The sequence below is a fragment of the Choloepus didactylus genome, chromosome 16, assembly GCF_015220235.1.
Source record: "Choloepus didactylus isolate mChoDid1 chromosome 16, mChoDid1.pri, whole genome shotgun sequence".
Classification (NCBI taxonomy): Eukaryota; Metazoa; Chordata; class Mammalia; order Pilosa; family Megalonychidae; genus Choloepus; species Choloepus didactylus.
In genome coordinates this window covers 45443697-45462462 of record NC_051322.1, presented here as the reverse complement: position 1 = coordinate 45462462, position 18766 = coordinate 45443697, and the positions used below count along the sequence as shown (strand labels likewise).

The 18766-nt window shown below is 41.0% G+C and overlaps 1 protein-coding gene across 4 annotated transcripts in view; it reads left to right on the top strand.

The window, feature by feature from the left end:
• Positions 1 to 18766, top strand: part of MAPRE2 (microtubule associated protein RP/EB family member 2) — a 174621-nt gene that overhangs the window by 63026 nt on the left and 92829 nt on the right. The window contains exon 1 of one of the 4 annotated variants that reach the window (XM_037805529.1): positions 7875 to 8123. The exons of 2 other annotated variants lie outside the window; for them this stretch is intronic. In XM_037805529.1, coding sequence (XP_037661457.1) covers positions 8005 to 8123 — 119 coding nt within the window. In that variant the 5' untranslated portion in view covers positions 7875 to 8004. Of the gene's footprint in view, positions 1 to 7874; positions 8124 to 18766 lie in introns of those variants that run through there. One more of the 4 variants, XM_037805532.1, reaches the window with a different exon arrangement.

Below are 18766 nucleotides of genomic sequence, written 5' to 3'. Positions count from 1 at the left end.
ACCCATTCTAGTCCCCACCCAATCTTTTCGACCTTATCTCCTACAACTCCCCATTGCATCCACCCCTGCCCATGTATACACACATGCACATTCTGCTGCAAACACACCTGGCTTCCTCATTGTTTCTTGAACAAGGTATGTTCCTACCTCAGGGCCTTTGCACTTCCTGTGTCTCTGCCTGGAACATTCTCTCTGAAATCTGCATAGCTTTCTCCCTCATCTTGTGCAGATCTTTGTTTAAATATCACTTTCTCAGAGAATCCTACCCTGACAACTCCATTTAAAATTGCAACATCCCTCCTCTGCACTTTGTCCCATTCTTTGCTTTTTTGTACCCCTAGCATTTACCACCATCCGGCACACTATTTATTTTTCTTATTTGCTATCTCCCCACCCCACCATATATACCCATTCCTACACACCCACACCTAGACACACACACAAGTGTAAGTTCCATGAGGAAAGGGAATGTTGTCTATTATATTAATTTCCATATCTTCAATGCCTAGAATTATGTCTAGTACATAGTAAGTGCTCAATAAATATTTGTTGAATGAATGACTGGACCCTAATTCAAATGTTACTACCTGGGTGAAGCTTGTCCTAGTTTCCCCAGTCATGGTTACTCCCTTTTCTATATTCCCACAATACTTAATACATGCTTCAATTATAGCATTGAACAAATTGTATTTTTACAGAAAATGTATTTATAGCTTTTTAATTTAACCAGATGTTATCATTCAAAAGCACATTTTTATTTAATAGAGTGAAATCTCACATTGCACAGATTTGATTGAATGGTTACAGAAATTGTAATGCTTGGTGAGTATGTTTAAATTGCAGTCATATCATTTTCTATGAGTTATTACACAAAATTAAGTCCAAGCTTGAATAAATCCAAGAGAAAACAAATTAGGAAAAAAATTCCAACACACAGAGAAATTTTATTTTATGCAATGGCATGTTATTTTTTGTTTTGTTTTGTTTTGTTTTGACATTACAGAAACCTTATTATTTTACTATCATTTAGGGTAGAGACTTGAAAAAACATGCCTTCAGAACATATTAGCATAGTTATAAATGTGGCTGGTAAATAATGTGCAAGGACAAGTAATATCCAAAGTCAATCCTGGATCAACACAGCTTTGGGGGTTGACTTTGAAGAGGGCTTTATCCATCTGGAGAAAACCATTATTCACCATTTTTTCTTAATTAAAATGCCATTACTAGGAGCCAGGAGGCATCTACAAATGATAAAACTCTCATCAGATTCAGAGGAAGACCTAATAAAATCGTTTTATGCCTCTGGTTAAAAGATGAGCAAGGACCAATTTCAAATGCATTTCTATGCCACCAATGCAATTTCAGGGCCAGGGTTACTAGCTAACCAATCATGTAGTTATTCACTGTTATCACTTTGGGTTTAGAGCGTATTTTAAGCCTGTTGATTGAAAACATGTGTCTGCCATTTCCATACTGGAAAATACCAGAGGACGGAGGGCGTACACACAGGAGAAAGTACTTGTCCCAGGGCAGTAGAGGTGACTGTTAAGTGGAATCTTCTGTCTGCATTCCAAGGTGATAACAATCTAAGGAAGGCCCATGAACAGTAGTGTGACAGCTGTGAATGCCTTTGACAGCAGGGATTATCAGCTTCAGTGAACACATTTTAACCTGGAAAAGGCATTCATGATGAGTAGGTACTTCTAGAATTAGGATTAACATGTACCCCTGGCTAGGGATTTCAAATCTTCTGTACTATTGTACTTTGGATTCCTCCAATCCAGGGCAATGTAAAATCCTTCTTCTGCATGAACCTCATATGTTGGATAAGTCGAGAAACAGTAATTTCTGCCAAGATGCAATTACTGGTGTTTGCTGACCTAAGTCCTAAGAGTAACACAGTTTTGCTATAACGTAGGAATAATGAAAATTAATATTTGGATGGGTGCCCAGTTCAGTCTTCTTTGATTGGGCCTGTGTGCTGGGACCGAATGCTGGTTTCTTTTTTGTTCATTGTTTTCATGCCTCTGCCTCTGTCTCTTCTGGATCTGCCTTAATAACCCTGCTCTCCAAATATATGTTTTAAATATTTGATTTACCTTTTTTGGGTGGGACCTGATCGCACTCAAATAGGGGCTCAAAGGCAGAATCAGTTCATCTGGTGGCTAACAAGTACTCATTCATTAATATGTTGACCTCTTCCAGTATTGCTGGGAACTTTTAAATGTAAATGCTTACTGAATCCAGTTAGTTGCTGCATTTGGGGCTGACTTTGAAGAGGGCTTTCTCCATCTGGAGGAAACTATTATTCACCAATTTTTCTTAAATAAAATGCCTTTACTAGGACCCAGGAGGCATATACAAATACTGAAACTCTTATCATATATATATATATATATATATATATATATATATATCTCCTTGATTTGGTATCCCCTCCTTCCTTGAATATCTTGGTTTCATCAGAATGTTGTGATTTTGCAATGAGTGGCAGCTATACCTAGTTGTTAAAAATTATTTTCTTCAGTAATCATAGATCTGACCTGAAATCCAAACTTTTAAAAATAACTTTGAGAAAAACTTATGAAATTTAGTAAATACTTCTGTTCCCTTATCTTATTCAAACTTTCTGTGGCATTTGGCCATAAAGACTTTTTCCTTCTCTGCAAAAACTGCTTTTTCCCTCTCCAGTGTTTCCGTTTCCTCCTGTGATTTGCCTCACCAGGAAAAACCCTTCCCAGTGTCTTTCTGCAGGCTTCTTTTTTATCACTCAGCTTTTAACCAAAATGTCTTTGTTACCCAGGGTTCCATCCCATGTCTTATCTTTCTCCCCAGTGAGGGCATCAGTACCCTCAACTGCAGTTTTCATCTATGAGATCATTTCTGCCAAATAATATGTATCTTCAAGCCAAACATATCTCATAGGTTCAAGACTCTTATATCCTCTTATTCAACAAGGATTTAATGGATAACCATACGTGAGAAGTCTGCAGACTGCTCGTTATCATGAGTAGGACATCCTACATGTACTTCTCTATGTTCAAAGCACATAAGAATCTTTCTTCCAGAAGGGCAATTCAATCAGTATTTGCTAGTTTGATAAACGATGCCTTTATCCACTTGGCCACCCAAGCCATAAACTTGCGATTCATTTGAGATGTCTCTTTCTCCTTCACTACCCTTCCTTAACCCCAACCAATGACCCTGCTCACACAAGTTAGTCACAAAATCCTAACAATTATATCCTCCAAATATCTCATATCTGTGCTGCTTCTTTAACCCCTTGGCCTCTGTCTAGTTTAGGCCGTTTCCAATATACCCCCACACCAATAGCAGCATCAGATCTTCTTGATAGGCAAATTTTACCATGCATTTCCCTCCCTAAAGCTCTTCATGTTTCCAAATCTCCTTCAGAATTAAGGTCAGAGTCTTTAGCTTGGCCGTAGGACATTTGTGTACCTGGTCCTTGCCCTATCTCCTGCCGCTGTGTGCTCTGCTCTCTGTCTGTACTAATCAACTTGCTGTTTCCCAGAGACATTAAACCTTTCCTACCTCTGTGCCAAAGCATATCTGCCTGAAAAGCTGTTTACCTATTCCCCACACTGCCATCCTCTTTTAAGTGGATAAGCATATGAACTTTGGGGTCAAGCAAACCTGATTCCTATCCTGGACAAGGTGCTTCTCTTTGAGCTTCATTTGTCCCATTAATGTTATTGTGAGAATCAAATGAAATAGTTGTTGAATAAGTGAATGAAATTATATATTCATTTAGTGTCTACAACATTCCTTGTCTTATTTTGGGAACTACCAATCTAACAATGAACAAAACAGTTGAAGCCCTTGCCCTCAGGGTGTTTATAGTCTGTCTGGCACAGGAAATAACCAAAATGGTAACTATTGTTATTACCCATCCAAGGCTTAGGTATCTGCTCTTTGGAGAAACTTTTCAGACCTACTTCCGATTTCCGTTCTGATTAGGTGCTCCCATATTACCCTGTTTTATTATAGCACTTTTTATGCTATGTTGATTATTTTTGTCTTGCTCACCCACAACCCTGGAAGTTCCTCAAGGGCAGAGCCTGTGACTATTCTTCTTGTTTTACCAGCTCCCAATGCATAAGAAAGCAAGTTATGTGTTGAATGAATGTTTTTGGGGTATGCCTAACATATTATTTTAAAATAATGACATCTACCACTAATGAGCATTTGCTGTATGCCAAATATTATGTTAGTTGCTTATATACATTATGTAATCTTAACAGTAATACTATGAAATCAGTATTATTGCGCCTACTTTATAGATGAGGAAATTGAATCTTAGAGATGCAAAGTGATTTGCCATGATCACGTAGACGAGAGTTTGTGAAACCGGACCTGGCACCAAGGTGGCCTGACTCTAGAGCCCTGCTTTACTCATGATGCTTGGTGAGAGCAGCTATTTTTCTGTGGACCATTGGAGATGAAGGACAATTGTCTGCATACACTTCATTTTAAGTAGGCCTAGATACATAGACAAAACCTTAATCCACAGTCAGATGTACAAAGATGTTTTAGTTTTGTTATGTTTTTTATAATGATCTCTCTTCCCTGCTGGGGGCTGGGGGAACAGAAACAGTTTTAAACTTGCCAGTTCACAGTGTTACAGCCTCTTCCAGATGGTCTGCATCATTGGATGGCTCTGCCTCTGGGGTGAATATGCCCTTCCCCTTCCCTAGCCCCAGGATGGTTTCTGGATGTATGGGCAAATGGGCTTGGAGAAACATGAGAGGGTGGAGGGAGAGGAGGGCCTCCTGGTCTCACGCTGTCTCTTGGGTTTGCAAGATCTGGGTCTGCTGAGGACTAGCTGGTCTGATCCATCCATGGATATTCTGCTGAACTCTTCATTTGCAGTATCTCACTACAGACTTGACCCCTGGTACCGCCGTGTAGCTTCCTTGGAACTGGCTATTTCTTCTATTTGTTCTCTGCTCTAAATGCTCCACCCTGTGGACCCAGGTTGAATCCTTTGCCTCTGTTGTGACATCTCTCCCCACATACAAGCGCACAAACTACTTTCTCCCAAAAGGACCATCAGTTCAACCTTCTGCTTACCCCCTTCAGGGTACGCAGAAACTTCTAGATACCTTCCCCACTGCATGCTAGCAAAAGGAAAGTCTGAGTGTCAAATTCAAGCCTACCCTCTGCCTAACCACACCAAGCCACTGATTTTAGTTTACACCATGAAGCAACTTGTTTGGGGAAGGGGCTTTTGGGGGAGATTCTCTATAAGGCAGTCTTTTCTGGTAGGAAATGGGACAAAGAAAGTCCCTTGTCTTCTTTTTTGAAGCTGATAGTTTAGTTTGAACCCTTCACCTTTGTTCTTAGCCTATCTAAGGTCTCTTCAGTACAGAAAACTGGAGACTGGAGGCTCTGCTTTTCCTATCTCCATTCTCTTCTTCCTACACTCATGGGGCTGGAAAGGTGAGCTTTGCCCTCCCTCTTCCTGCCTTTTGCTGTGCTTTCCCTATATCATATCATCCTTCCCAAAGTGGAATTTGCTCCCCCACCACCATCATTTCCCTGGGGCTAAACTGGAGAATGACTGCCATGTAACCTGATTTATGGGGAGAAGGATGAAAACACATCTGTTTGATATTTTCAGATTATTACCCCTGTTACCCCGCATCTTGGAGGGTAATCACTGGTTTCTGGTGCTCTCTGGGTCCCTTTATAGTCTTGTGGCTCAGAGAAATCGTAAGGGAAGATTTACTAGGGCTCTTAGATACCTACTTCACTGACTTATTACCCTCCCCTTTGAGCCCAGCAACCCAAATTCTTTGGCCATAATCCCCTCCCTTGTGAGCAGCTAGTAAAAAAGTGGGAGTATTTGCTCCACAAATTTATTTGGTATAATCAATGAACTATACAAAATCCAACAAATCTAGTCCCCATGATAACATGAATATGTCCAACATATTTCTTAAATGTGGGATCATGGGAAAGTAAGCTGTACTAAAAACCCCAAATTGAGAGGGCATGTTAAATATTTTACGTGTAGAATATGCCTTTCAATTTCAGACTGTCCCCCAAAAAGAGGAAGCTTTTGTGAAAGGGAACAAATTGGTAACGAAATTGACAACCATGGGTCGAGTAACAGAAATAATAAGAGGAAGCATGAATCTTTGAAGCAGTGACCACACTCTTTTGCCAATATAGCTCATTTTGCAATATGAGGCTTGGTGTATAGCTCTTGTACTTAGATGTATTCATCTCTGTATCTTGCAAGTCTAAGGTCAGAGCTGAATCCTTACTGTATGAGAAAAAAAATCTCATGAAATGAGTTATGAATAAAAGAATCAATTTTTGCACTGTGCATGCAATGGAGAAGTAGAAAATAAAATGATTAAAATAATACTCCAAAAGGAGTGTATAAAATAGAAAAAAAAAAGTGCACCTTTGTTTGGTATTTTCACTACCATCTGGGTTGTGAACAATTTCATTCTAATTCTGGAAGTTTGAATACCAGAAATAACTTATTACCAGGGAAATATTCTGGAGAATTGTTGGGAGTGACAAACTTTTTACATGTTTTTATCTGTATCACAAAATGATAAAGCTGACAAATCTCTCAATAATATGAAGGGGTGAGCCATAGCTTAGAACTTTCTGCCACTTATATTTGTGCTATGTCTTTTATACCCCAATTTCTCTTCCATTCCACCCCTCAAAAGTTCAGAGACCATTTTTGATAAGCAGAGAATCCTTCAAATCCTCTTCCCCTCTTTGGAGGAGAGCACTGGATACATATGAGGTCTGTTTGCAGCTTATAGTCTAATCCATAGACTTTGCAAGATCACTAGTAATTCCATTCACAACTCCCTTTTCACAATGGTCATGCTGGGGGTGTATGTAAAGCATCTGGTCCATACCATTTACTGAGGCACCCATTGTATTCAGACCCCTGCTGTCAAGTCACATTGGAAAGAGCATATCATTTCGAGGTTCCAGTTCACCACTTACTAGCTATGTGACCTTGAGTAAGTTATTTAACCTTAATAGTTCACTCATCTTTGAAACAGGGATAGTAATAACAGTACCTGTCTTATAGCCAATGCATTTGAAAACTGCTTTGCAATCATACAGAGCAGTTTATATGTTGAGAGATTCCAAATATTAAATGGGGTGATCATTTAATTCAAAGGTAAATAGAAAAAAATGGTCGATGTCAATCACCTGTATCAGGAGACAGTTTCAGAATTTGATATGGGGGACTTTGGGTCACCATTACATTTCAAAATGTTTTTATTATAAACTGTCTTTGGAGATTGATTAAAAGGAAGCACAGCTTCCTCTTAGGCTTTCGGTTTTATTTCTTCTGGGGAGGAGATTGGTGGTGTTGGAGAGTAGGAGATGAAGCTGGGAATTTTAACCCCTTTAGTCTGATACCTTTTCTAAAGACAGTCCACTGGGTCTTTTTATATTTTTCTGAAACCTAAGTTTAAATAAAATGGCATAAGAACTTGGTATTGAAGGAGTTAAAGGGTCTCCCCCACCCCTTTGCTTGAATCGTTCTTTTGTGTACACAGCTGCAAATGCAGCACGGGTCGGAAGGGAAATGGTTAGAGGAAGAACTGGTTTTCAGACAAGGCCAGTCTGCTAGGGGGGCTGCGGGGTAGCCTAGTGTTTTACATGCCAGATGTAAGCCTGCCCTAATGCCTGCCTGGAGCTGCTGGCGTGGTCACGCCGCGGCCCTATGCGAATTGGGGCGGTATGATGAGTTAGCGGGTTGCCATGGCGACGAGCCCGGACCACGTGACCCGGGTGCTGCCGCCGGGCGCTTTGACGTCAGCAGCCTGGAGGGCGGGGCCGCGGGAGGGCGGGGCGGAGCCGGAGCGGGGAGAAGGGAGTGAGTGAGCAGGCGGCAGGCGCGGTCCGTGCGAGGCGCAGGCGAGCGGGAAGACGCAGCCCACCTTCCTCACCCAGCCAGCCGAGAGCGGTGTTTCCTTTCTCGGGAGTGCGCCAATGCCTGGTCCGACCCAAACCCTGTCCCCAAATGGCGAGAACAACAACGACATCATTCAGGATAACGGGACCATCATTCCTTTCCGGAAGCACACTGTGCGCGGGGAGCGTTCCTACAGGTAATGGGGCTGGCTGGGGAGCGGCGCCGGGGCTGGGGAGCCACGGGGGCGCGCGGAAGTCCGGGCCGTTATATAATGGAGCAGCTCTGCCTCCCACCCGGGCTGCAGACGTGCGTTTGTAAAAGCGGTTGTGATTATTTGGTATCTATTTCCATGTGTCACGTTGGGTGTGCATTGAGGTCTCACGGTTTCAAACGCCTTGTTTCGGGCAGATGGAAAGCATTTTGTGAATAGGTCTGCTGCCTGCAAGGGTTCTCCCTCCACCTCCTTCCTTCCACATTGATTTTTTAAAAAAACAAAAAATAAAAAACCATGCTATGTTTTTGCCCTCTCCAAAGAGAGACAGGCTTAGCACTTCCTTTCCTCCTTCCCTTTTAGATTTCAAAGAAGCCATTAGGTAGCTGTGCCTAATAGCACAGGACTAGAGGATGGCGAGGAAAACGTTTGCGCTTGCCCTGGTGTGTGTGCAGAAAAGATGGAATCCTCTAGATTAAGCTGCAGTCTGTGATGTTAAACCGCCAGATTGATGGAGCTTTGTAAGAATTCTGCTCGCTGATTGGTGCAAGGATTGACAGCAGAGGTCACGGTGTCAGACATTCACCAAAATTTTCTCCATGGAATCTTGGGTTTATTAGAAAGAAGCTGGTCTGCAATGGACCTGAAAAAAAACTGGGCGCTGTTATGCATTTTGTAGTTGATGGCCTCCGCATGGGTGAGGGAGCCCTTTTTTCTTATTTAGTAGGAAAGTAATTCCTTGTATTTTGCTGGGGTGTGATTTGAGGATGGGCTGATCTTGGTCATTGTATTGTGAACCTTTTGATTAATGAGTTGGCCTGTACGGTTGGCATCGTTTTTACATTAACATATCTGGCAATATGTTCCAGTAGATAAGCTCATTAAAATTGTTTGCATTGTTTGATAAGGATAACAATGTAATGGAGAATGCAGCTAGAATCTTATGCAGCCCAAGGCCAGACTTGAAGAGAGTGATAGCTTCAGTCATATTTCCTCTGAAGTTCTTTTGTACTGAGGCAGTTATTTTTAAATGTTACCTTGATAACTACTAACAATGCTTTTGGTTTGAGACTGAGCACACAGACCTCTAAAGTGCATCCTCTCAGCTAGTTAGCAACAGGAAATGACTTTTTTTAAAAAAAAAGCTTTCATCTAAACATTCAGATGGTATTATAGGTAGAATAGTCTGTGTGTATAAATATCGCGTGTCATAAAATAGGACCCAAAGTACCCCACTTCCTTGCTCTTTGATCAAAGATATGTACTATTTCTTGACTTAAAAAAAAAAAAAATTATAAGCAACCTTTGCCCTGTCATCTCTAGCAGTTATATAAATACTTGGAGTTAATTTTGGCTGTGCCCATGAGGTCACCAAAATCTCATGCCTTATGGTTCCAACTCGTGTTGACATGGCATCCTTACAGATTTCAAGTGCTTATTATTCTTTTAATGTAAACCAAAAATTGGCCCACAGCATCTGGAACTTCCCTTTGAAGACCCTTGCAATTGTAAAATTGGGTCCCTTCCTATGCCTTACTCTTCTGCTTTCTTTGTATGAACATCCTAAAGCCTAAAAACAAAACAAATAACACAAACTGGGTTGCATTTAAACTACACTTATTTAAACTGTTCTTACAGGCAATAAATTTGAAGCCTCGTTTCATAAATGATTTAATCCCTGCTCTGTAGGCAGCCGTTGCTTTAAGAAAAAGTTCGAATTTTATCACGTGGGTCAAAGGAAGTTGCCTAGTTGGGTTTTATTACTCATGAACTAACTTGAAATGGTGATGGAAAAACTTAGCAGAAGGGTAGATGCTACCTTTGGTGAAAAATTATTGCCTTAAAATGAAATTTATATACCTCTTTAATTTCAATCCAAGTTATTATTTCCATTTTTTTAATGATTTCCAGTTTACTTTCTAAATTCCTGTATTAGTACCTGAAATGATGTAGAAACAAAACTGAATTTTAATGAAGAGCTGAACAAATTCTTAAGTCACTAAGAGCTTCATTGTATTCATATTTTATATAAAAGGATTACTGGATGCTACAGTGAGAGATGTCATAGGTTAAATGAAGAAGGAAGCCTCCAAAATTGCATTTGTATTGGATTTTACAATGAGTGTACACGAAGACAGAGACGCTTGGTCTGCTTTTCTTTTAAAGTGAATGACCAATGTAACATAACTACCACTTATTTTTTGGAGGGCCATAGGGAAAGGAGAAATGTGACACATTTTTGCATCCGGGAAGCGTTCCGTCATTATATAGGCATTCCGAGCCTGGAATAATATAGCCATTTAATTGCTGAGGAAACTTGGAAGGCGAGTCAAAAGCCAGAATAGAGATGTAACCAAATACAAGATTGTCTTTGGCTGTAGGTTTTGTATAACCCTTAACCATGAGATGTGCTTGGACGTTCTCTGTGGAGGCCCATGGGGGCCTGGGTGAGCCTAGAAGCCTGGGAAGAGCAGAGCAGATTCTCTTCCTGGTTCCTTTATTGGCTTCTAGGTAGGCCACCAGGAGGTCCCTTTGGCTTTATTTTCTACCATTTCTGCTTATTACAATTGATGATATCTAGCCCCATTCTTTTTTTTTTTTTTTTAAATCTTCATTTTATTGAGATATATTCACATACCACACAGTCATACAAAACAAATCGTACTTTCGATTGTTCACAGTACCATTACATAGTTGTACATTCATCACCTAAATCAATCCCTGACACCTTCGTTAGTACACACACAAAAATAACAAGAATAATAATTAAAGTGAAAAAGAGCAATTGAAGTAAAAAAAGGACACTGGGTACCTTTGTCTGTTTGTTTGTTTGTTTCCTTCCCCTATTTTTCTACTCATCCATCCATAAACTAGACAAAGGGGAGTGTGGTCCTTATGGCTTTCCCAATCCCATTGTCACCCCTCATAAGCTACATTTTTATACAATTGTCTTCGAGATTCATGGGTTCTGGGTTGTAGTTTGATAGTTTCAGGTATCCATCACCAGCTACCCCAATTCTTTAGAACCTAAAAAGGGTTGTCTATATTGTGCGTAAGAGTGCCCACCAGAGTGACCTCTCGGCTCCTTTTGGAATCTCTCTGCCACTGAAGCTTATTTCATTTCCTTTCACATCCCCCTTTTTGGTCAAGAAGATGTTCTCCATCCCACAATGCCGGGTCTGCATTCCTCCCCGGGAGTCATATTCCACGTTGCCAGGGAGATTCACTCCCCTGGGTGTCTGATCCCACGTAGTGGGGAGGGCAGTGATTTCACCTTTCAAGTTGGCTTAGCTAGAGAGAGAGGGCCACATCTGAGCAACAAAGAGGCATTCGGGAGGAGGCTCTTAGGCACAATTATAGGGAGGCCTAGCCTCTCCTTTGCAGCAACAGTCTTCCCAAGTAGCCCCATTCTTATAGATATGTTATGAGGTTCATTTCAAAGGTTTAAAACAAAGAATGCCTTAAAAGAAAAGAGATGAGATATATAAGGAGAATGGGCTGTAATTAATGAAAAGAGACTCTCATGGGCTCGGACAAGAACACCCCTCACCTTGCTGGCAGCACAGGTGAGAGGAACACAGGTGAGAAGAGCAGAAGACACCTAGTGAATGAGACAGTGTCCCCTGGCACTGTCAGTGTGCAAGCAGTTACTTTTCTGAGCAGGAGAAGCAGGAGACATTATTGTCATAGTATTTGCACCAGATTCTTCATAAAACGTGCATTCAACTATGGTTCTTGACCCAGGTATCTGTTAGTGTCAATAGATCCACTTCTCACAGTCTGGAGTAGATGTCAATGATGGCAAATCATTATTGAGACTTTGCACTTTGGTATTGTGCACTTTGATTAGAAAAGCGAATTTCCTTTGGAAAACTATCCTAATTAGAAAGTTAGTCATTTCAAAGGAAAAGAGCAAGTGCAGAAATGTCTCAGCAGAACCATGTGGACAGACATGTTTGTACAGCTTATGTCCACTGCTGTGTGTTTGCCTCCTTGGCTCCGGCTTCCTTGCTGCTCTGATGAGCACTAGAAATCCATAAATTTTAAGGGGTGCTTAAAAAATAAATGTGGTGTGAGCCATCTGAGGTGACACTGTTTAATTCACAGAGTGAATGAGTCCTGCTCTGGAGCTCCCTAGAGAGGATACACCCCATAGCTATTTCATGCAGATGCTAGTCGGAAATGAGATTTATTAACTGGCCCTCTGCCCACCCATCTTTGTTTGCTTGCTTGCTCCAAGCTTTTAAGAATGAATAAGTTTAAGGGACCATTTCCACATGGGTGCTGGAACATGCAACTACAGTAGCATATGTTTCTGAATACTTAAAAAAAAAAAAAACAACAGTGTTTGACCCCCAGAAATGGACTGTAAAGAAAGGGAGAGCTAAAATTTAAGCCTAAAATATTGGCAGTGACATCCAACTTTGCCAGTTTTGTAAAATGAACTATTGTTAAGGAAAACAGAAATATGCTGTGCATGTGTTTATATAAAAAAAGAGAGTGGTGAAACTATGCCCCATTCAAGAGACGCTATCCAAACATGGCTCACTTTTACCAGAAGGGAGGTTTCCCACCACACTCTCCCAAACAGCAGCTATAGACAGCAAAAGTCTAGTTTTACTTGTCTTCGTTATGTAGCTATTAGTGTTATCTGTGTGCAACACTGGTCGGAGGATGTTTTTCCATATAGTAATTTTTTCCTTAATATTTTTCTTAGTGTTTATAAAAATCAAAAATTACTTGATGCTTTGATTTTGAACTTCTCTCCTGGGGCCCCTTGTCAGTGTTTGAGCACTTGCCGTTGGGTGAGAGGCTCACCCCCAGTCTGCATCTGCTTGTCAGTGGTGGTATCTGTTTACAGAGGTTCACCCTAGCAGAACAGTGGTTTGAGATTGTCTTCTGGAATTTAGGACGTTGGTTTTCATGTCGAGCGGCTTTTCTCTATTTGTGGGTACCCCCTGAAACTGCAATGAATTATCCCTTACATTAACGGAGGGTATCTTTGTTTGGCAGTGCTGCTATGACAAATACCACAAGTCCGTCAGCTTAAACAACAGCAATTTATTGTCTCACGGTTTTGGAGGCTAGAAGTCCAAAATGAAGGTATTGCCAGGCCATGCTAACTCCTGGCATCTGTAGTGTTCTGGGCTGATCTCTGCCTCCGTCACTTCTGACGGAGTGTCGATATCTGTCTCCTTTTCTGGTGTCCACTTCTGGCTTCTGTGTCCAATTTCCTTTGCTTATAGTTAAGGCCCACCCAGATTTAACTAATTACACCTTTGGAGGTCCTGTTTACAAATTGTTTCACATGCACAGAACCAAGGGTTAGGACCTGTACCTGTCTTAATGGGGGACATGATTCAGTCCCCAACAGAGGGGGAGAATATTGGGACTAATCTGGATATTCCATTTGATTTGGAGAATTGATTAATCAGACATGTATTGGAGAGTCTACTCGGGCCACAGTCTGTGCTAGAGGCCCTTCCAAGGACCCAGAGTTCTAGCAAATTCAGACATGTAAACAGCTCATTTTGTGGGAGATTTATGTTGCTGTGAACATTTTACTTTAGCTGGGTAAAAGTGGTTTTTCTTTCCTGAGCCCACTGTGATTCAAAATAGAAAAAGATTACCTCAAGGCCCGTGTGCTGTAGGAAGCCAAAGGATACTGTGAGAGACCAAAATTTTTGGTGAAAAAAGTGCTTTCGAATCAGGTAGTTTTTCTTTACTTGGCCAGGCTCTCTGTGTTGGGTATTGTTGGAAAATAAGGTGGGTAGGTTAAGGCAGGTGTTGAAGGAACTTGGAAATGGGAAGCCACTGAAAGCTTATTAACCCCCCCACCCATTTCCAAAAAAAAAAAAAAAACCAAAACAAAATAGCATAATGACAATAGAAGCTATCTGTTTTGAAATGAGGGTTGGAAGGAGTCCTCTGGAGTCCTGAGTGGCTTGAGAATACCTAACCCGCCTTGAGAGAACTCATGACCTCCAAGGGAGGGGCAGGACAAGGTGGAGAGATGTTCCCTTGCTCAGTTCATCTTCCCCCCAGGAGAAGCAGTCAGTGCAGCTTTACCTCATAATAGGACTGGTCCTCAGGTCAGACAGTGGCTACTCTATTTGCAGACCCCCACTTCACAGCTGACAGTCTGCCTTCAAGGGGCAGCCAAAGTATAGAGCTCACACTGGTCCCAGCCTCCTAGACCCAGAAGCAAGTTTGGTACATTACAGTGCATGAACCTTGTCATTTGGGGCCAGAGATCTTACAGATGGGACACTGATAAAACTGCTCAGAAGGCTCCAGTGCCAAGTCCCCTTATAGGTAGTCTCTGTAGTAGGAGGAAAGTCTAGCCTGAATTATGTGATTTGTTTATTTTTGATTTTTGTTAATTTTACTTAAAAGGAAACCTGCTTTGCCCTTCTCCTTGAAAGGTATTATGAAACATGTTAGAATATATATGCTAGAATGGTTTTATTCTTCCTGACTTGAGGCTTTCAGCTATCAGCTTCTGTAATTCTAAATTGGGTATGTCATACTCAGCCGATATCTTAAGCACTATTATTCCAACAGCCCTTTTCTTTACAACTTTCCACATACCTCCCATTGGTAACATATAAGTTTTGTTTCTTAGCTCATTTAAAATTCTGATTGTTTATCTTTGTGTTTTGGATATTTTGGTATTTATATGTTGTTGAAAGAATTCTTTCAAAATGGAAACCTGCAATTCACATGGGCTGAAAGTGTATGACTTCCATCTTATAGCATGAATTAAGAAAGTTTCTCCTAAGTGTAGATGAAGCTCCAAAAGATGATCATTTATTTTATAGAATAAATTATTAGTGAGGAAAAGACAAAGTTTTATAGACTACCAAGAAATATCTTCTTAGTAGATTATTAAGAAAAAATACTTGTGTGTATTCTGTGTCAAATCTTCCTCAGGCAGATTAGTGTTTTGCTTACCTGCTCCAGGGCATGCTTTCTTAAAAGCATTGGTTTTTCTAAAGTGGCATAAGATGGTGATAGGTAGGTGGGATGATCGAGACAATGACTATTTCTAGTGATGTTATCCTTTCATATAGCTAGTCTAGTTAAAGAAAATATGGCTAGAGCTTAGGGTTTTTGCTATTTCTAGGTCTTGCTTGATTCAAGCGGGTAAAATAACTGCTTAAAGAACCTGATTTGGGCCATGACTTGGAACTGAAAAGGAACAGGCAAGAGATGACAGAAGGGAAAGTACATGCTAAATATATAATATGCATTGGTGGAAGTCTATAAAACTCGTGACTTTTTTCTAATATGTAATTTTGATATCCAGACTATACATCCTAAAGGCAGCTTGGCTATCCATAAAATCTTATGTAAAGAACCTTGTAAAAATACAGATTTTTAAAATGCACACAGAATCGGTCCTGATGCCTGTGGCAAGTGTTGGTTGCTGCATAAGCCTCAAATGACAGCTGTCCGTGTGAGGCATATTTTAGCCGAAGTGGGGTTTCTGTGATCCTGTTTTGTTTTTCCTAGAAGTGGTATTTGTTATTGGTTTTGGTTGATATTCATGAAGAAACTGAAAGAATACAGAATAATTACTGGGAGCTAGACGGATAAGACACTGTATAGCTTTTTATGTTTTTAAAATTTAGGGAACTATGTAAATGTATCACCTAATCACTCCCTGATGTTTCATTTAACACTAATAATAAATGATATTTAATTTTAATTTAATGAGTTTAACATGCTGAAATATGTTGGAAAAATCACAATTAAAAATACATGGACGTATTGAAGTTATGTGTATGGTGTTTAAAATATGCTTAATGCAAAAACAATTTTTATATTAAAACATCACAAATAACAAATAAAATATGCTCCTATAGCATCTGCCTTGTTTAGCCCTTCTAGGTTTAATACATTGTTGAAGAAGTCCATATTTTGTTTCATTTTCTCCAGAGTACATTGGAGCTGCCCGTGTTGTTATTTGTGATTTGTCAAGCCTGCTTAGTATGCTCCATGAATCTTGCATCAACTGCAAAATAAATCCCCTGTAAAGATTATTTTTCAGTATCCTTTTTGAATATTTGTTTTCTTATTTATTGAACACATGCTGTTTCATATATCGGTGGGGCCCTAAAGCTGCGAGATTACAGCTTATTGCCCTTTTTTTTTTTTAGCCACTCTCACTGCAGTGAGAGACCTCTGTCCTCCCCCCAACTCTTAGCCCAACTTCCCACCTTATGGGAGTTAATTAGCACTATCTGTCCTTAATATACCTGCAATTGTGTGGTCGCCAGGAAACAAACTATTCTGCGTTCACCAAACCTTTCTGTGCCAGCCCCTTGTCTACCAGCCTGGGTTAAGGCTGAGTGAATCCCCATGGAGACTGACCAATTAAAAAAAAACAAAGACGAGGAAAGCTTTGAATGCATTAGGCTCACTATTGGGGACCTGCTCACCATCAATAACCATGAAATAAAAAACCTTGTAGAGCTCGAATGAGCTGAATATCTCTGCTAGGAAAGGAGGCGGTGGAAGACGGGGTCCTTGTTGGGTGGGGTAGATGAGGAGGCTCATGGGGTGTGGAGGAGGGTGAGGACGGTACTAGGGTGAGGGCTTCTTAGGGTTACTGTGCCAGGGTCCCCGGGGGAGTTCGGTTCCAGCCCTGCCCTCCCTCCTTTGCTCCCCTCTCTCTCTTTTCCTGTTTCTGCAAGCAGGGTGGGTCTGCTCCTACAAAACTTGTCGTCTCCAGTGTGAAGGAGAGAGATGAGCGTCCCTGTCAGCCGCCTCGGCAGGGGTATGACAAGAGGAAGGGCTGGGGGACAGCAGGTCTCCCCAGAAATCCCTTAGCAGGGCTTGGAATTCACAATACATTGAGAGGCAGGTTTGGGATGGGAAGCTGAGTTTACTTTCCTTGGAATTTCTGATAGCATTGTGGTAACACTGCCTTTAAGATGCTAACATGAATGACAGTGGCCAGATTGCCAGCTTGTCAGGTAAATGTGTCACTGCACCCTCCCCTTCAGCTCCAGTCTTCACCTGGACTGAAAAGATGGCCAGGACCACGCAGAACCTCCTCTCCTTCCCCACATTGAGATTGATTGGGTTCTCAGAGTTGGAGAAGCAGTCAGGTCGAGAGGGCAAAGTTTGGACTCTGGAGTGGGACTCTGATTTTTCCTCCCAGCTTCATCCCTTTCTCACTGTGTGATCTAGGGCAAATTTCTTAGCCTCCCTAAGCTGCATTTTCCTTAACCTGCAAATGGAAATAACAACAGCACCAACCTCCTTGGATTCTTAAGAAGATCAAATGAGATACGGATTGTAAAGTGCTCCAGTGCCTGGTGCAAAGGAAATGCCTTCGTAAATGTTAGCTAGTCTTGTTGCTTTTAGTTTCACTCTAGTGTTTTACCCTGTTTTATAATCTGTGATTTTTTGTCTTCAGTACCTGGTACAAGGCTTGGCATGTGGCATATGTTCATTAAAAGTCCAGATTGAAACTGGAAAGAATTCAAACAAATTATACCATAGTCTTTTTTTCCCCCTTTATCAACTGTATTGAGGATTAATTTACATAGAAGAAACTGCATTCATTTAAAGTGTATGATTCAGTGTGTTTTGGCAGTTGTGTATGCTGTGAAGCCATCACCACAATCAGTAATATGGAATATTTCCGTCACCTCCAAAATACTCCTTGTGCCCTTTGCAGACCATATCTCCCTCTGTCCACAGCCCACACAACCGCTGATCTGCTCTCTGTCACCATAGATGAGATTACATTTTATGTGATGGAATCCTATGGAATGCACTCTTTAGTGTCTGATTTCTTTTACTCAGCATAATGATTTTCAGATTCATCCATATGGTTATGTATATCAGCAGCTCATTAATTTTTATTGCTGAGTAGTGATCCATTGTATGGCCATACCATATTTTGTTTACCAGTTTGCCAGTTAATGGACATTTGGGTTGTTTCCAGGTTTTAAGCATTAAGCTTCCATGACCATTTATATTCAGGACTTTGTGTGGACATTTGTTTTTTTTTACTTCGGGGTAAATACCTAGCAGTGGAATGATTGGGTCACATGGTTGGTGTATGCTTAACTTTTTAAGAAACTGCAAGACATGGTCCAAGGTGATTGTACCATTTTACACTTCCACCTGTACAGTAGGAAAGTTCCAGTTGTCCCACATCCTTGTCATTACTTGGCATTGTCAGTCTTTTAAATTTTGGCCATTCTTATGGGTATGTAGCGGTATCTCATTCTGGTTTTAATTTACACTTTCCTGTTGACTCATGGTGTTGGGTATTGTGCTGGTTTGAATCATTTATGATTTGAACAACAGCCGTGTTCTATTAATCCAATCTTGTGGGGGCAGACCTATTGTGGGTGGCATCTTTTGATTAGGTTGTTTCCATGGAGATGTGACCCACCTAATTGCCTGGGAAAGGCAGGAGCTGAGAGAGAGACAGCTGAGATTGAAGCTCAGAGACATTTTTGAGAAAGCAACAGAAATCAGAAGTTAACCCCAGGAGAGGCCCAGCAGACTCTGGCCATGTGCCTTCCTACCTGACAGAGGAACCCTAGATGCCATCAGCCTTTTTCAGTGACAGTATCATCCTGTTGATGCCTTAATTTGGACAT